The sequence below is a fragment of the Sinohyriopsis cumingii genome, chromosome 17 (genome assembly GCF_028554795.1).
Source record: "Sinohyriopsis cumingii isolate HCF-2022 chromosome 17, ASM2855479v2, whole genome shotgun sequence".
NCBI classification, from domain to species: Eukaryota; Metazoa; Mollusca; class Bivalvia; order Unionida; family Unionidae; genus Sinohyriopsis; species Sinohyriopsis cumingii.
In genome coordinates this window covers 38,939,932-38,955,976 of record NC_142977.1, presented here as the reverse complement: position 1 = coordinate 38,955,976, position 16,045 = coordinate 38,939,932, and the positions used below count along the sequence as shown (strand labels likewise).

The 16,045-nt window shown below is 34.2% G+C and overlaps 1 protein-coding gene across 1 annotated transcript in view; it reads right to left on the bottom strand.

Moving 5' to 3' along the window:
* The window catches only part of LOC149778457 (uncharacterized), a 139,860-nt gene that overhangs the window by 17,524 nt on the left and 106,291 nt on the right, over positions 1 to 16,045 (bottom strand). Inside the window, exons 4-5 of the mRNA XM_089939299.1 lie at positions 10,418 to 10,507; positions 8,707 to 8,785 (exon numbers count right to left, since the gene is read on the bottom strand). Of these exons, the coding sequence (XP_089795425.1) occupies positions 8,707 to 8,785; positions 10,418 to 10,507 (169 nt within the window). The remainder of the gene's footprint in view (positions 1 to 8,706; positions 8,786 to 10,417; positions 10,508 to 16,045) is intronic.

Genomic DNA, 16,045 nt, shown 5'->3' with positions numbered 1-16,045 from the left:
CAGTAATTGAATGTTTTGATGCCCCAACAGATGCACTTGACATCTGGATAGATATGTTTACTGATACCCTAAGCACTCCTGCTCCTTTTAATTTCAACAGAGTCAAGCAAGAAAATCAACCAAACTGGATTACAGGTGATATACTGAATGCTGTTAAGACAAGGGATAGACTTCATAAATTAAAAGATACAGACAAATTACAGATTATGGAGAAACAAAGTTAAGTCAATGATTCAAATGGCAAAGAAAACTTAGTATTCCACTGAAATATCAGATAGTATTACAAAAATGAATCCAAGAAAAAGTCTGGTAAACATTCAATGACTTGAGAGGAAAATCTGTCAATAACCTGCCATTTACATGTATTAGTGACGCAAATGGTGATATTAAGCAAGAACCTCTTGAAATTGCAAATCTACTCAATGATTACTTTGTGTATATAAATTAAAAACTTGTGGATTTCACAACTCCTAAAAGATTCTCCAGTGATGAATTAAATGATTGTTGTTCTAGGGTTTAATGCCATTTTTCAGCACAAGATAGGCTATACATGGCGGCCAGTATAACTGGTGGAGGAAGAACCCTGGCAAACCCAAGGAAGAACCACCGACCCATGAGAAGCTACTAGCAGGCTTTCCCATGTACCCATGCTAGCCGAACCTTGGACTCGAACCCATGCAGACAGGTGAGATGGCAGTGATCTGGAATGGTGAGCGCTTTAGACCATGCGGCCACTCGGGGCCCCTGAATTAAATGAACATATTTCTTCAAAACTTAGCAAAGAAGAAGTGTTTCAAAATCCCTAAATGAATTAGACCAGCTTGATGTCACAACAGCAACAGATCATAGACAATATAGGTGCTAAATTTCTAAAACTCATCTCAATTGATTATACCTTCACTTTTGTACATCTTCAATCTAAGTATTTCCACAGGTATATTTCCAAACAGGCTAAAACTAGCAAAAGTAACATACATAAGAAGGAAGATCTTTCTGACATGAATAACTATAGACTTGTATCAGTTTTTTCATCACTTTCAAAGATACCAGAAAGACATGTTTGTCATGAATTTAGAAACTACCTGGAATCATTTAATTTGCTACATTCAAGACAATCTGGCTTCTATAAAGGACATTCATGCCAGACTACACTAACTAGAATGGTTTATGATTGGTTAACAGCAGTAGATCAAGGCAACCTTGTAGGCACATTGTTTCTTGACCTTTCAAAGGCTTTTGACCTTGTAAATCACAAAATCCTGCTGGAAAAGCTCAGCATTTATCAAGTTAAATATGAAAGCTTAACTTAGTTTAGATCCTATCTTGAAGGCAGTCAAACAACAAGTTTTTATTTTAAATAAACTTTCAGATAAGAAACTAATAAAGTCAGGTGTTCCACCAGGATCAGTTCTTGGACCATTACTCTTTCTGCTGTACATCAAAGATTTGCCACATATTGAGCTATCCACCACCATGTTCGAAGATGATATGACATTATATAACATTGGATGAAGAGGCCATGAGATTAGTACTAAATTAAAAAAAGATTTGGTAAAAATAAATAACTAGTGTAAACACAATGGTATGAAGATAAATGCAGCAAAATCAAAAGCCATGATCATAGGTAGTAGAGCAAGAGCAAAAGTTGAGAAAAAGGATTTCAAAGTATTGATAAAAGGAATGGTACACAACAGTCTTAAAATAAAAAACTTCTTGGCATCCTGGAAAATACAAGTTGATAAGGTCATTAAAAAAGTTAATTCACTGCTTTATTGAACAGAAAAAAATCTCTCCCTCAAGAACAGAGAAAGATATTCTACAATGCATATATCATGCCACACCTAGAATATTGTTATTCTGTCTGGGGTAATAGTGGTATATAAAATCAGATTACTGAAATTTCAACAAAAAAGAGCAGCTAGAAAACTCAGTTTCAGAAGGGTTTGCTAATCTATAAATCCTTACATGGCTTGGCTCCTGATTATCTTAAATGTAATTTTACATTTTTTTAAAATGTACACATGTATGAACTAAGATTCATCTCAAGCAACAAGTTATATTTACCTGAACCAAATCCAGAGTTTTATAAGAACAGTTTTGCTTTTTCTGGAGCCAAACTATGGAATTTCATGGCGCTGTATATAAAGTCAGCTGACACATGCCAAGCTTTTAAAAAGCTGCTTAGTCAACATCTACAGAAAAAATCATTTGCATGCTTTTGTTTAATTCAGTACTACCACTTTTTACAACATTGTTATCATGTACTTACCTATAATGTTTTACACATGTTCACTACTACTATTTGCATGAATCATGCATGTACTCATCCTTGAAACCTTGTACATATTCTATTGTAGCAGTACATCAGTTATTGAGCTTTTAACAGAATTTGTTGTCTAAAGACACATCTCGCAAAAATTGCACATTTTATATATATTTTGTACAAATGTCACTGTAGAAGGCCTCATGGAAGATTGGTCAGTTGACCAAATGAGCTTTTTCTATAAATACAGTCATTATTATTATTATTATTATCATTACCTTTAATATACATAGAGTAAGGATCACCTAGAATAATTGAGAAAAACTGGTTACAAATTTCCTATTGTTTTCTTTTTAATTTGCAATTTCAATCAAATACAAAATTATTTAACTTTTATACATGCTAGTAAACAAATTGGAATAATAATATTTCTTCCCATGTAGAATTTAAAATAGTTATATTTCCTCATTTTGTATTCTAATTATACATAAAACCCAACCAAAAAAATAAAAACAAACCCTCTCAATGAAGAAAGGGCATTAATTTGTTCTTATAAAATTCTAAAAGTTAGGATCTGTTTTAATAATTTAGCTCTGCAAATTATTTGTTTCAATGTATAAATGGTGTAATTGGAGAGTGACCTAACCAATTCTTTCCCCAAAGGGAAATTTTCTGCTGGAGGGGGAAAAGAATTGCCTAGCTAGTTGTTTTGGAGGGGGGGGAAGAATCACCAAGCCAATTCTTTCCCCTGGGTGGTGGTGGTGTGGGGAGAACTTTCAGCTGAAGGGAGAAACAATTGACTAGCCATTTTGTTCCCCCGGGGAAAGAACTGGCTGATTCTTTCGATGGGAAAACTTTTAGAGGGGAATAAATTTGACTACAACACCATAAGCAGAGATCTGAGTTGGAAAGTCTAGCTAATATGATAGTATAAAATACATGTACTTAATAGTTTTCATGAAACAAAATATGAATATCCAGAACACAGATTTATGACAATAATCCACTCAATCCTCATTATGTTAAAAGAAAATAACAACCAAACAAAAAAAATATGTTTGAAATTAGTATTATACTATAAGTTTGTTAAGAATGTGTTTTATCTTATGTTGCACTAGACCAGTTTGAATAACTTCTTTTAAAGTTTTAATACCATTGTCAAATCATGTTTAGTGGTATATACAGTTGTACTAATCACTAACAAGTCATGTTTAGTGATATATACAGTTGTACTAATAGCTATCAAGTCATGTTTATTGATATATACAGTTGTACTAATTGCTATTAAATCATATTTAGTGCTATATACATTTGTACTAATCGCTATCAAATCATATTTAGTGATATACACCTCTCCCTCAATAACTTGTGCCCAATGGGGTCCACAAACAGACCGTACTATAAGTGAGGTGCAAGTTATCGAGGGATCTCCAAAAATTGAACAAATCACTTTGACATCGAGTAAACCTGTGCTGCGTTGAGAGGAGTGCGGGGGGGGGGGGGGCAGTGGCGTTAGGGAAATTGGTTTGTTTAATGACTGAATCCTCATTTACAATCACGTCAATAATTTTTAATAGCGTGCTTTTTCTAATGAAGTTCATTATTCTGTTTAAATAACATTTATTTTCAAAACGTCCAACATATGAAAGATTGTTCCAAATGATTTCAACAACCATCATGTGTATGCGAAATGTCTGTATTACATCACTGCTTTGTGTTTTCTTGATGAATCTGGTTCCCGTAGTGATGTTTAATAGTCAACTGCCAAACTGGGAGTCCGCAGAGCAGGGAACTAGACTAACTGTTGATACACCACCAAAGAAGATTCTTTTTTACAAAAACAAACATTTATTTCGTGAGACAATTGTCTACATCAAAACTCAATTTTTTTATTGTTCAATTAGTACAATATTGATGTCATGATTTATATGGAAGTAATAATGGAACTTCTTACCATCCTTAAGGATATCTCTAAGTGCCAGTTCAAGAATTCTCTGAAACTCACTTGCCCACAATGATCCGTATGTGTGAAATCAAGCTCTTTATTTTACGAAGAATTCATTTCGCTTGGCTACCTTGTTATCTTTGATCACAGTTATGAAAGAGTCGGTTAATTTAAGGTAGTTCATGTTACATACAATAACATTTATAAGAGTTCGATTGATCAAATGAAGTGAGTTCACTATACATACAACTGGGGCCGCTAGATTTTAAGTTTGTAGGATTTTTGTGCCTTTTAACTTTTCCCTTATTCCACTTCCTTTATTTGATTCAAAATACATAATTAACATGACAATACAAAAAAGGCCAGCTTTTCATTCAGTGCAACAATACAAGAAATAATTCCACAAGTAAGTTATTAAAACACGGTCGGCACTTAATTCAGAGAAATGCTCACGGACATAGTTGTTATGGTATATAGATGCATTTTACGTTTAATTATAAGAGGACACATTGCATTTATGATGATTAGACTTAAAAGGAACTAAAAGATAGAACTAGAACACAAATTTTAATTGATAAAAATATTTAATTTGTATTTATTTATTAAAGTCCTGCCTCCACTGGACACAAGTGACATTTTCATTGAAATTTCCTTTCATATCATTAATTGTGGTGTACTAGGATTTTCTTTCCAAACGACATTCCTTGTATACCACAATTAACGATATGTAAGGAAATTTCAATGAAAAAATGTATAAAATTGTTTGACCTATTTTGAAATTTAATATTTCATAGGGTTGATTAAAATCTCCCCGTCTATCTACAGCTTTCGACGATAAAACGAGCGATGCATCAAAGTTTCCCTTACCAATTTTGATCGCGATTTTCTTCAAATTCAACAAACAGGGATCAACTTTTGGGGTATTTTCTGGTTTAAAAAATGGGATCCACGCCTGACCCCGCGTTATAAATGGGTTTGCGAGTCATCAGGGTACAAGTTATCGATGGAGTGGTACATGTATATACAGCTGTATTAATAGCTATCAAATCATGTTTAGTGATATATACAGTTGTACTAATAGCCATCAAATCATGTTTAGTGGTATATACAGTTGTACTAATAGCCATCAAATCATGTTTAGTGATATATACAGTTGTACTAATAGCCATCAAATTATGATATACAGTTATGCTAATAGCTATCAAGTCATGTTTAGTAGTATATACAGTTGTACTAATAGCTATCAAATCATGTTTAGTAGTATATACAGTTGTACTAATAGCTATCAAATCATGTTTAGTAGTATATACAGTTGTACTAATAGCTATCAAATCATGTTTAGTGGTATATACAGTTGTACTAATAGCCATCAAATCATGTTTAGTGATATATACAGTTGTACTAATAGCCATCAAATCATGATATACAGTTGGTTGTACTAATAGTTATCAAATCATGTTTAGAGGGATATACAGTTATGCTAATTAGCTAACAAGTCATGTTTAGTGGTATATACAGTTGTACTAATAGCTATCAAATCATGTTTAGTGGTATATACAGTTGTACTAATAGCTATCAAATCATGTTTAGTAGCATACAGCTTAAAGAAGCTGTTACTACAATCAGTGGGAAATCAATCACTATTTTTGCAGATTCAGAAGACAACAGAGCTCTCCTGCCCCAACACCTTTCTCTCACACTATATTTAAAATAAATCCCATAAAAATCAAATAGGAGTCAAATATTGCAGTAAAAATTTGACAAATTTCAAATACTGTTTCTTCACTTGAAAATATTATCAGTCCCAAAATTTGGACCAATACCTCTGACAGTTTTTACTCTAGTGAAAGCTACAAGACTCTGACTAGCAGACTGTTAGTTTCAAAGTCTACAGAATCCTGAATCTGAGTCTGATGAGTATCTAAACATGGACAAATTTAATTTAAATAAAAATGTACCATGTTTCTGATACTGTATTATTTTTCTTAGATTCAATTACTTTTGCACATGCACAAATTATATGCCCATCAGTGAAAAATGAGTATGCATATTCTTTTTTAGAATTTGTTCCTTTACTTACTAACGAGCCCAATGTTTTGTTTTTCTTTTCTAATAAAGTCATAAATCTGAAAAATTAATTTCTGGCAATTCTTTATAATCTCCAGTCCATTCAGCATCTTTCAGAAAGCTGCAGCAATAGATCATGACATGTTGTATGTGAACATCACTCTTACAATCTTTTTTTAAAAATGAGATGGATATTTTTTTCCCCTGCAAACTTAAGCATTGGCATGCGACACTAGCACAATTACCTTTTGTCTGCTGACACAATCATTGTTCACATTTAAGACTTGTTTTTATTGTTTGACAGTTCAACACTATAAATCCACAAGGCTATAATCAAAACACTTTTCACATTCTGATAATTTCATTGTTTGTAAAACTCACAGCAGTGAGTGCCTCATTTTGCAAATTTTAGATTTTGCAAGATAATGTGATATAATTGTTTTCAAGTATTGTGAAACTGGTACATTAAAGGACGACACTGGTCACCTCTGTCAAAGACTCATTTGAACCAAGAAATCCTGTTCCTGCAGTTAAAAGCAACATATATCCTAATCACATCTGTCACACATTCCCTTTGACTCACACAACTTTATTATCTGGCAACTCTAAGTGATCTACAGAAAGTAACATGCAAATAATCTTGGCAAAATACAAAATTTTTACATTTTTAAAAAAAGGCAATGTATTATTTTATCAACCTGAAATAATTTATTATGTGACTGAGATAATGATAATGTTTGAATGTAAGAATTTAGTTTTCAGTTTCAACTGAAAGTTTGTCAGTAAACTTCTAAGCTTAATAAATTGTGTCCACTATCACGAGTCCCTCACAGGTACTCATGTTCTGCCGAGTGAAAAGCATTTCCAGGAATTCATGATCAGACCATTTCTCTCTTTTCAATGTAGAGTGTTGAAACTATCCCTGATATTCTTCAGTGATAACAAAATTCAAATTATCTGTTGTGGTTCACACACTGGATGTCAGCTTGTGACACTTCAAGACTGTAAGTACATCGGCACATTCCAAGTTGTCGCTATCATCAGTATATTAAAGATTGGAATTCATTGGAATAACACTGGAATTCATTCAGAACACTTTACTTTTGGACTTGTGATAGAACTATTAGCTTTTAGGACTATTTGAGATTTAATTCACAATACTGTTGGTTCATTTTTTAAATTTTCACTTTGCATTCAGGAAAATAAATAATTTGTTGAATTTACTAAACTTGTTGGTTTAGCTCTGTTCTGTTACTTAATTTAAGACCATAGAGTTATTATTATTATCATTAAGAAGTCTACTGGTGATCACCTCATGTTGATATAGCCATCCATCTGAGATGAGTAGGGATAACAATATTTTCAAGCTCTGACTTTCTATTCAGGTGAAGGAAGAAATAGATCTTCAAAATCACTGCTGGGATAGCCATACTGGACAACAGATTTGTCACCATTTTCATTTATGACCAACAAGACATCACAAGAATCCTTTTAGTGAAAACCTCTTGTTAATACGACCATTTATTCAGGAACAGTGATAACGATTTCCAAAATGACCACTGCATAGTGGCCATATTGGACATCAGGCTGGCACCATTTTCTTTTGGGACCAATACAACCATCCACTCAGGAGTAGCAACAACAAGATTTTCAATATGGCTGCTATGTTGGCCATATTGGCTGTCCAAGCAGCACCATTTTCATATAGGACCATCCAGACCAGAGATGAAAGTGTCTAAAGATTCTTGGCAATCCTTCAAGAAGCTTAGGATGCATAGTTATAACAAACATGTGCTAATGGATGGATGGATGGACAACAGACCATAACCATAAGCTCTTCTGGTACATGACCAGTAGAGCTAAAAACATCACTCTTCATTCTCAGACTATGAAAATACTTAGAAATTACCAAATGACCCTATAAATCCTAAATCTAGGTCACTGGTGTCATGCAATTCAAATATGTTTTCAACTTTATGTGCAACTTGCATAGATCATTATGGTACACAGAAAAGTAAAATGTACAAACAATGTCTTAATAATTGATGAGTTTGAGTCCTGTCAACTAATGAGAGGTTTGAAAAATAAAAGGAAATAAATGTAAAATAAGAATGATAAAATAAATGCAAAATTTATCACAGATTACTGATTAAAAAAATATGGTTTTCTACCTATAATGAAACCAGCGACAGGCTAATCACCTTCATGAGATTGTATATACCATATAACTATATCTCACAAATGATCTAAAGCTCACAATTTACACCTTTTCTGTAAGACAGTACATGGACAGTACATGGATATAATTACTCTTAACAACGGACATTATAGTTTTGATGAAAACCATTTAGTCTGTAACAAAGATTTACTCTTCTAATTCATCAAACCTCCTTGGGCTGGATGTACCCATCTTCATAAAATTAATACTCACAGTCCAATTTTTCATCCAGTGAACCTCTGGAGGTTATGGACAAGGCACAAATGAACTCTTTGAAGGAGATAAAACCATCCTATTGAAAAGTGGAAAGGAAAGAATTGGAGTCAATCATTAAGATTAGGCTTAAATATCAAGACTACTGTATCTCAATGTCAATCATGCTGATTGCATTGAAAATAAATTAAAAAGAAAATGATCAGTTTATCTGACATTTGGTTAATCAAATGAATATGAATAGTCCTTGTTTAATAAAGGGCAGACTATGTACTAAAATTAGATCTATGACTGGCCATAATCAAACTATCCCTGCCTGAATATGTAACAGGAAATATCCCTGCCTGATGTAACAGGAAATATCCCTGACTGATGCAACAGGAAATAAGGTCATTTTGATTTACATTTTAAATAATTGACAACAGTGGTATGTATTGGAGCCAATTTGCATGCGATTCCCAAAAGCATATGAGTATCTAAAATTGTACTGATTACTCTTAGTTTTATATTCAGTTAACTGTTTTTGTCCAGAATTATCTTGCATTAATCTGTACACTGATTTATGCAGCCAGTTTGTAAAAGTAGGTAACATTCTGAGTAGAGTTCTTAACTTTTGTGTGGCGAACCAGGTTAGATTTGTGGTGTTAGCCTTGCCACCCATCAAATGCTAAGAAACCAAATGGGTATGAATATTCAAATTATTGAAGTTGTTCTCCGTGACCTATTCAAAACAGCACAGTGACCCAGCTTTGGGTCATGACTTTGGATTAAGAACCACTGCTCTAGTATGATGCCTGAAAGAAAAAGGCATTCTTGGAAATAAGTAAATGCACCATATAGACCTGAATCATTTATTTGATAAAAATCTGACTGGTGGTGTTATCTTAATGAAATCGTAAAGCATAGCTGCCTAACCACCCACCTACCCACTCCCAATGCACCAAAATCACTACCATGTAAAACTGTTATCCATAACTCCAAATTTTTCTATCAGTCTATGGGATTGAGCCTTTTAAATTATGCCTTGAAAATTATGACTTGATAATTATGCTGTATAGCTAACTGCTCAGCTATGCCAATACAGCAATGTGCTGTATGATTACACTCACAATTGTTTTACTTTTGATCAGTGTTGTTTCATTTATAGAGGCCAATCTTACAACAGTCCTTCTCTGTTTGCCTATTTCTCATGTCTTAAAATCAATCTTTTTGTCCAATTGACAAGATTATTTCTGGGACTCTGTAGCTGTTAGTATTTCACTTATTCCTTGTGTCCTTGAAGCCTGCCTTATGATGACTTTTGACTTAATATTCTGACCCAAATTTCCAATTAAGTACTTGCATCACATACAATATTGCCAATTATTACATACTCTGGAAAACATATACAGGAAGAGATAAAACTGGTAGTTATATCCCCTCCAAAATCATGAAAAAGAATGTGTGTGTGTGTGTGTGTGTGTGTGTGTAAATATGTATGCATTTTTATTACACATCACCACAATCATGTTATACAGTGCTAAACAAAAGTAAGGTAGCAAAAATGGTAAAGGCAACTGAAATATTGCCAAAATGCCCAGAAAGACATTATCTCTCCAACCAATTATCACATGTTTCCTGTAAAAGAGGATTTTTCATAAAACTTCATATTCATCTCAACAAAAGGTCTATAATTATAAAATATGCACCATGAGAAAAACAGAATACTTGCCTTGTTGGTATCAAATATATTAAAAACAAAAGCAGCAAATTTACTGGGATTGCCATGTGGGAAGAACTGCTTGTAAATCTCTTGGAATTCCTGAAATATAAACAAGGGGTTTGTGCAAGCTGTCCAAAGCCCTTTGCTAACAGAAAGTAACACTTTGACAGTTGTGTAATTTTTATCAGTAAAATTCATGCAGTCACTATTAAATTGTGAGATCTAAACAAATCTAAAAGACTAGACAATTATTGCAAGTCTGCACTATACATTATTACACTGGCTGCACTATATATTACTTCAGTCTGCACTTTACATTATTACACTGGCTGCACTATATATTACTCCACAGTCTGCACTTTACATTATTACACTGGCAGCACTATATATTACTCCACAGTCTGCACTTTACATTATTACACTGGCTGCACTATATATTACTCCACAGTCTGCACTTTACATTATTACACTGGCTGCACTATATATTACTCCACAGTCTGCACTTTACATTATTACACTGGCAGCACTATATATTACTTCAGTCTGCACTTTACATTATTACACTGGCTGCACTATATATTACTCCACAGTCTGCACTTTACATTATTACACTGGCTGCACTATATATTACTCCACAGTCTGCACTTTACATTATTACACTGGCAGCACTATATATTACTCCACAGTCTGCACTTTACATTATTACACTGGCAGCACTATATATTACTTCAGTCTGCACTTTACATTATTACACTGGCAGCACTATATATTACTCCACAGTCTGCACTTTACATTATTACACTGGCTGCACTATATATTACTCCACAGTCTGCACTTTACATTAATGCACATTATGTACTATACATTAATGTACTGTATTTACTATACAAATTTCAGGAGGTTATTGACTTGTAGTACTTTCTGGACTGACACACATATCACACAAAAGGTGTGGTACTGTAAAAATGGACTGGTAGAATTTTTATGTTACAACAGGGCCACCATAAAAAGCCAGGACCTATCTATCAATTTTATTAACTACATAATTAACTTTGAAAAATGTTGATATAAATAAATCATGGAATAACAGAAAACACTAGTGCACCTTATGAATGTCCTTGAATCAGCTGATAACAGACATAAAAAAAACTAAGTGAGATGAAGATATACACACAGTTGATAATGGACATAAAAAAAAACTAAGTGAGATGAAGATATACACACAGAGATGAAGGTATGAAGATACACATTAGATATATTCACATGTAAAAACAGTATTCTGGAAAACCCCGGAAAGAATCACCGACCCACGAGAAGCTACTGGCAAGCTTTCTCATATACTCACATATGAAGATATGTAAAAACAGTATTCTGAATACATGCCATGAACACATTTTTGATAAACACATATCTAATTTTGATACTGATGATTTACTGAATTTATATACAGCACAGTATGATATGAAATTCTGGCAAAATCAATTAAACTGAACTGTATGGGTGGCAACATCAGGATGTGGAAAATGTTACTGGCATTTATCAGATAAAGGTATAGCATAGTTAGTAAAATCAATATACAGGTTTCACACATGCTTTCATACACTAAAACTGGTAGACGATTGCTGAATACCATTGCCATGTGATACAGTATTTAACCCTACAAACAAAAATACAGCTCTAAAGCAGTTTGAAACAAACTGTAATAACATTTAACATTTGTATTAAAACTGGAGGTATAGTTGCTTACAAATGAAATAAAAAAAATGACATCACCCTATAAAGAGATGACATGGACCAACAAATGAAATAATAGTGCAAATAATCAGGAGCTTTCTTTGTGATTTCTATTTTAGGTGGCCAAGTACAAAGTAGAAAATATGTTACGGATTCTGAATATACTATTTAAGACAATGTTTTGAATATTGTATGTGAATAATGTGAAAACATTTTAAAAAATTGCAACAAAATATTTCAGATTCAAAAGTTAGGTTAAACTATGCAGTTTGTAGTAATGCTTATTTTCAATATCCAGCAACATAGCAATGAAAATTAACAGTACAGATACGACAGTAAATTACTAAAGTTATTAGATGCATATAAACTAGGAGTAAATCACGCTGTAAATACCAAGGTGGTAATAAATACAAGAACAGAATTATAAAAGTCTGAACTAAATCAAAGACAGAAAAAAATGATAACACTAGAATAATTTTGTAGACCAACCTACTACTACTATGTCAGATAATATAGATCATGAAGAATAAAAATGTATTATGTGTATGCTTGCAGTAACTGGTGCAATTTGCTATTTTAAATAAATAAGCAGAGTATCAGATCAACTAACTGGTTAATAGATTAGCTAGTTCATTTTTGATACTAAACGAAAACCTTTTAGCACAATTGCAAAGAACAAGCTAATTCATGCAAGAATAAATAATAATTTCTTTTAAATAAACATTTTTCTGGCCGATGTAAACAGTCAGCCAATTCCACTACCAATGATGCCATGCAATGCTGTTGCAGCTGCCTTTCTATTTTGCTAAGTCCGACAAATGGTCAGCAATATATTTTTTTTATAACGGTTCCAAATGTATTGGTGAATGTACTACTGCTGCTATAACCACTGTCACTTCCTAATGTTAAACCATTAAAAAATTTGCTATGGTTAGGGCAAATTTGTTGCTATAATACCAATATCTACAAGTTATTTTTCTGTTCGAGTTAAATGACCAACAAGTTGTCCTCTTTTACTTTCAAACTGTGTACTGTCTTGTCTAATTTCACTTCCTTTATCTTTAGCAATAGTATCTTTTGTTTTCTTTATATGGTCATCATTTATGTCAAAATCTGCTTTCATTGCAAACATTTTTTATTCCGAATTGTAAATTCTCTTCTTTTTACTTCAATAATACATAATCTACAAACAATTCCTTCTCTAGTAATAGATTTTTCTTGGTCATTATTTAGCTTTCAACTTTTCCCTCATTTAAATTCTCATGTATTTCTGATGTATTATTTAAAGATTTTATTAAATTTATTTCAGCAACACCATCATAAAAACTATTTTTATTTCAATGAGTTATAACATATTCCATTTCTTTCAGGTTTTAAGGGTAAAGTTCATGAAAGAAGCTTTTTCTGGCTGTTCTTAATGGTTTTTTGACAAAGCCACCATACAAAAATGAGAGCAAGATACCAGTTTCTGTAGCTCAAAATACTTGATAAGATCTGAAAGATGAGGTTCCAAACAATAGCTGGACCCATATAGAACTTGAACACATTGACATGGCTCTCTATAGCCCTTAATAGTATAATTGAACATTCTGTATTTGACAAGGTTAAGAAAGTCTGCTTAGAATGGACAGCTTCGAGTAATGCATTTACAACTGTACAATCACAAAAGATTCTTGGCTTTCAATTGTAGACATTATTCATAGACAGTCTCCTGACCTGGAAGATATTGTATGTAATTTTGCTCAAAAACTTGTCCTGATGGATATATCACTTGAGACAGGCCAAGTGTGAGGTGGAGAATCTGTGTGCTTTTGTGAAGAGCCACACCCACCCCCAGTACTGCAACAGCATGTTTCTCCTTTGAGGTAATGTCCAAGACTGGTTTACCAAGAGGTCATCTAGATTGTTGAACCATGATAGCTAAGGCCAAAAAGGGACTATCTGTATGACATGAGCAGTGGATGTTCTGACTTTGTGGGACATTTGCAAATTAAAGGTGGAAATGTGTAAGCAAACAGATGGTGTGTGTGTGTGTGTGTGTGTGTGTGTGTGTGTGTGTGTTATTAGGATTTTTAACATAGCCTTAGGAATTTTTCAGTCATATTGTTATGATGTCTGCAGTGTGACAGTTTATAGTGATGTCTAGCACTGGGGCATCATGCCGCAGACATGTAGCATGATGTCCCACCCAGTCACATTATCCTGACACCAGGCCAACCAGTTCTAACACCAACCTCTCAATGCTGAGAGCCAAACAAGGCAGCTGTTAGTACCATTTATGTTAGTCTTTGGTATGACTTGGCCAGGGATCAATCACATGACCTCCTGCCTCCAGGTGGACACTCTAACCACTAGGCCACCAAAGTGGTCAAACAGATGGTAAAACCTAATAATGATGGCATCTACTGTCCAGGTCTTCTGATCTGCTACTGGGAAGATATAAATGGGGAGCCTGTTGTTCAGTCTCATCACAAACTAGTCAACCACAGAATCTAAACTGGGACTTTATCAATGACTGATGCAGAAATTATTCCATGAGGACCATACCTGGATAGACTATCTACCAGAATCTGTCTTCCTCGTTATATGTAGAATACAGAGGATAATCATCTCCAAGGCTGCCCAGCCAAAAGGTTATAAACATACATGCTAAGACAAAAAGCCTGTGTACCTCCTTGTTGTCTGAGGTATACTATTATCGATGTGTTGTTAGTGGAGACCATGACAACTCATTTGGTTTGCACGCAACTAGAGACGTAAAAAATCAAATCATTTCTAAATCATTTATATGAAAGGTTACTTCTTCCCAAGACTAAGAACCCCAAAGAACTGTCCATTCCAGCTTTAGTTAAGTGCCCAAACTCAAATGGGGTAGATTTACAGATAGGAGTGCTGCTTGGGGTGTGCATTGGGACTGTAGTGAGAAACTGACCCCAACTGGCCCACCAACTCAAGTGGGGCTGAAATTCTGACCCCAGAGGAATTAAAAATAGGGGGATCCTTGTGCAGTTTAGAGTTTGCCAAAATAAGAAACCTGTGGGGGTGTATGTATGGGCTTCCCAGGGGAACAAGGTCTGCACCAAGTTCTAGGTCCCCAGGATGGACAGATACAGGCAAGTCAACAATGAGGTCTTGGCCTTAAGTGCTGCTAAAAGAACCAGGATTACGTCTATCATGTCCAATGGAACAAGAACTTGTTGTTGAAGAAATTCATCCAGATTTAAACAACTTGTAGAGGAGATTAGCTCCCCATTTCTGTAGGTTGGGAACAAGTCCTTGCCAGTCACTGTTGACCAGCAGTGTGGCAGATCTTACAAGAGGGACTATTTCAAGCCACAGTTCATCAATCAGATGTTGAAAATACTGGAGGATGGATGTCCCCAAAGTTGCCATGTGGGTGACAACTTTTTCCATCAACCTAGTAAAATCTCTGAAGTGGAGGCTAAACGCTCAACATTTGAAAATTTGGATGTAAAGGTACTCATCTTGAAGATTGATGGAGATTGCTCAGTCACCTGACCTCATGATGTTCTTGACTGAGGCGGTAGTCTCCATTTTGAATAGCTCCTACTGAAAAAATCTGTTTAGGGAACAAGATTGATGATGAGCCAAAACATTGGCTCTTTTTCGGAGACTAGGATAATCCATAAGTAAAAATATGGAGACTAGTTACTTGCCAGTTTATTGCAACCTTCCATAGAAGGTGTGCATCTCTCCCCTTAATTGAACCAATTTTGATGATAGAAAAGAATATGGGTCCTTATAAGGAGGTGAATATTAAAAAAAAACAAGTCCCTAGAGCCACCGCCTCAACCACGTTTCCTCAGGTTTTCCTTACCCTTCCAGTCACCTAACGTTGGTAATGACGGACGAGAAAGAGGCCTGAATTGATGTTACTTCCTT